The sequence below is a fragment of the Sabethes cyaneus genome, chromosome 2, assembly GCF_943734655.1.
Source record: "Sabethes cyaneus chromosome 2, idSabCyanKW18_F2, whole genome shotgun sequence".
NCBI classification, from domain to species: domain Eukaryota; kingdom Metazoa; phylum Arthropoda; class Insecta; order Diptera; family Culicidae; genus Sabethes; species Sabethes cyaneus.
In genome coordinates, this window is record NC_071354.1 from 56,008,468 (window position 1) to 56,011,523 (window position 3,056).

A 3,056-nucleotide genomic window follows, 5' to 3' on the forward strand; every position below is an offset into this window, starting at 1 on the left:
AGTAAACAGCGCATCCAGATAATTAATGACACGAGCTTTAATACTAAATGAAAGAATCTCTTCTGCACTTGTTCAACTCTCAATGTGCCGGCAAGTTGATAAGGAGTCCAAATCGGGCACGCATTTTCTAATACTGGTCTAACCAGGGAGCAGTATAAGGCCTTTAAGCAGCACGGATCCTAGAAATCCCAACCAATTTTTAAAATAAAACCAAGCTGTCGGGTTGCTAGCCGAGTGATTCATATTGTAGATAAGCGTCAAGAGCAACACCCAGATCGTTGACGCGCTCGATTCTTTTTGACGAACCAATGTTGTATTCGAACAGTATTGGGCTGATAATGCGATGGAATTTCACAATCTGACATTTTGCAGTACTAATAAGTACCAGTTCTTGTGACATCAGTTAATGACAGCTACTGGACATAGCTTCTGAAAATTACAATACTGTTCAATACAGCTAGAAATAATTTCAGATCGTCCACGTACACCAACCTACACCTATAACCCAGGCATAATGCTATGTCGATCATATGTTTTATTGATATTTTTCGGTGAAATAAAACCCTTCTTTTCTCGATCTGCGTAACGTTTCTGGCTACTATGCTTCGCCTATCGTCAGACGCCTGAAAATTTTTTTATTTTTGGTCAACTAATTTATACAAATTTTAAACACATTTTTCTTTTCACAAATTTACATTACAAAAACAAATAAAAAGCTTACATTTTCGTCAGTCTATTTTCTTAGCACATTGCTAATGCTGCGTCCGCTGCCGACGAGTAACCATTGCCTGCTTGCTTTTTTCACACTGCCGTAGCTTAGTGACCAAACCGTTATACATTGCGTTGAATGTTCCACATTCACGCTGTAGGTTTCCTGTTTTTTCTTCCCCCAGTATCTTTATGTGGAACATCTCCGCGGTTTCTCTGCTCTCCTGGTTCTCGACTCTTTCTAGTATGCGTGTATTATCAAAGTCGAACATGTGTCCGCTCTGGATAGTGTGCTGTGCTAGTCCGGATATGGCTTCTTTTTTCTTTGCGTCGTTCTTATGTTCAGCTATTCTCGTCTCCAACCGTCTTCCCGTTTGTCCAATGTACACTTTGCCGTCATCTGTACCACATGGTATAGAGTACACTACATTTTTCTGTTTGCTTGGTGGGATCGGGTCTTTCAGCTTACTAAACACACGATGCTTGATCTTATCTAGTGGTTTGAAAGCTAGCTCTACATTATGTTTCCTTAGGATTTTGTGCAGTTTCTCACTTAGACCCGGTATATAGGGGAAGGGCGGTAAAGACGGACACCTTAAGGTAAAGACTCAATATCTACTCAAATATAACTGTATTGATCGCAATTTTCGCGCAAACTGAACCTTTAAGTCTCTGTCTAATAAAGTTACAACGTGTGCTGGAAAATTTCTTCCAAAATTTAAACTTTTTTTAATATTATAAACAGCATGTATAAATCAAAGTTTCTGCGCATGGGCGGGAAAGACGGACACTTGATATGGGAAAGACGGACACTCGCAAAAAGGTGTCACGCGTCGTCGAATTATCAGTATTAAGCAAGATTAACATATTTCATCATGTATTTAGGAAATAATTGGTTTGGGAAAACACCCTTCCCGATCCCCCCCTTTGAGCGAGAAAATAAAATGGTTCCCTTCAATATTTTAATTGGTGACGAATTAATCGTTTCTAAAAGTTGGCCTATTCCAACTGCTATATGACTTCTGGTTACTTTTACATATATAATATGTAAGTATTTGCAATGTTAAATAGTTGTTGGGCAAAGTGGATTCAAAATCTGTGTGTCCGTCATTCCCTACCATTGGGTGTCCGTCTTAACCGACTTGGATACCATTTTTTCAAACTTCAATAACTTTTTACTGAATATTCAAAAATTCCTTAGGTTTCCAATGGATATTCAGTGAAGGATCAAACTAACGCAATGCCGTCGGTTTAGCATGAATATGTTGTTTTTAAACGATTTACCAGCTATTTTCTTCACACACAAAATTACATCGGTTAGCGTATATACGCATTTTTTCTTTGTTTTGCTTATAAATTTGACAGCTGCGCTGCTAAAAATCGGCAGTTTAATTCAAAAGTGTTAATTCAGTCTATAGAAACGTTTCCCATCATTGATTTGCTTCAAAAAATTATTGTTTATGAAATATGACAAGTGTCCGTCTTTCCCGCAGTGTCCGTCTTTACCGTCCTTCCCCTACGCAGAAGAAGCAAACTTAACGTTTTCTTCTGTTTGCTTAGTAATTTCGAGCGTGTTATAAAACTTGTGAACTCTAGCTTTTAGTATTTTTTGTACAAACCACTCGGGATAATGGTTAATTTTTAATATGGTTTTTACAGTTTTAATGGCGCATGGCCGATTTTTTGGATCCGATAATTTAATCGCTCGATCGATTAGCGCTATTGCCGTATTGCATTTGTGTGCGTACGGGCTTTGCGAATGGAAGTCGAGATATTTGCCATCGACTTGTTTCGGCAACCAAGACTTTTCCAGCTTACCGTTGTTTCTAGTCAGCATCATGTCCAGGAATTTTATACTTTTATTCGCCTCCATTTCTATGGTGAATTGCAGCCTGTTGTGAAAACTGTTGAATGTCGCCAGTATTTCGTTGATTTGTTCCTCAGTAGCCACACAGAAGCAGTCGTCCACGTACCGGCGGTATGTTGTTAGATTGATGTTTTTCTTCTCTAATTCAGCTATGCAGTGTTGCTCCAGTTTTTCCATTACCAGGTTTGCAATTACAGGTGATAAAGGTGAACCCATTGGGACCCCGAAACATTGAGAGTATGTAGTACCTTGGTAGACGAAGAAGGTTGAATCTAATACGAGCCTGACTGCCGCTATGAAGCTGTCTTGATCGATGTTGGTATATTTCCCAATTTCGTTCCATCTTTCATTGATACAAATGAAAAATATCAATGAAACATATGATCAAAATTGTTACGGTTACGGAAAATAAAAAGTATAATGCTATGTCGTTAAAGTACAGCGAAAAAAACAGTGGGCTCAAATTGCTGCCTTATCGTAC

General features: G+C 38.6%; 1 protein-coding gene across 1 annotated transcript; it reads right to left on the reverse strand.

The window, feature by feature from the left end:
- Positions 1–752: 752 nt before the first annotated feature.
- LOC128735447 (uncharacterized) lies at positions 753–2,791 on the reverse strand. The gene is made up of 2 exons (XM_053829930.1): positions 2,527–2,791; positions 753–1,222 (listed from the first exon to the last, which is right to left on the reverse strand). Exons 1-2 carry the CDS (start codon positions 2,789–2,791, stop codon positions 753–755), a joined length of 735 nt encoding a protein of 244 aa, XP_053685905.1.
- Positions 2,792–3,056: the final 265 nt, after the last annotated feature.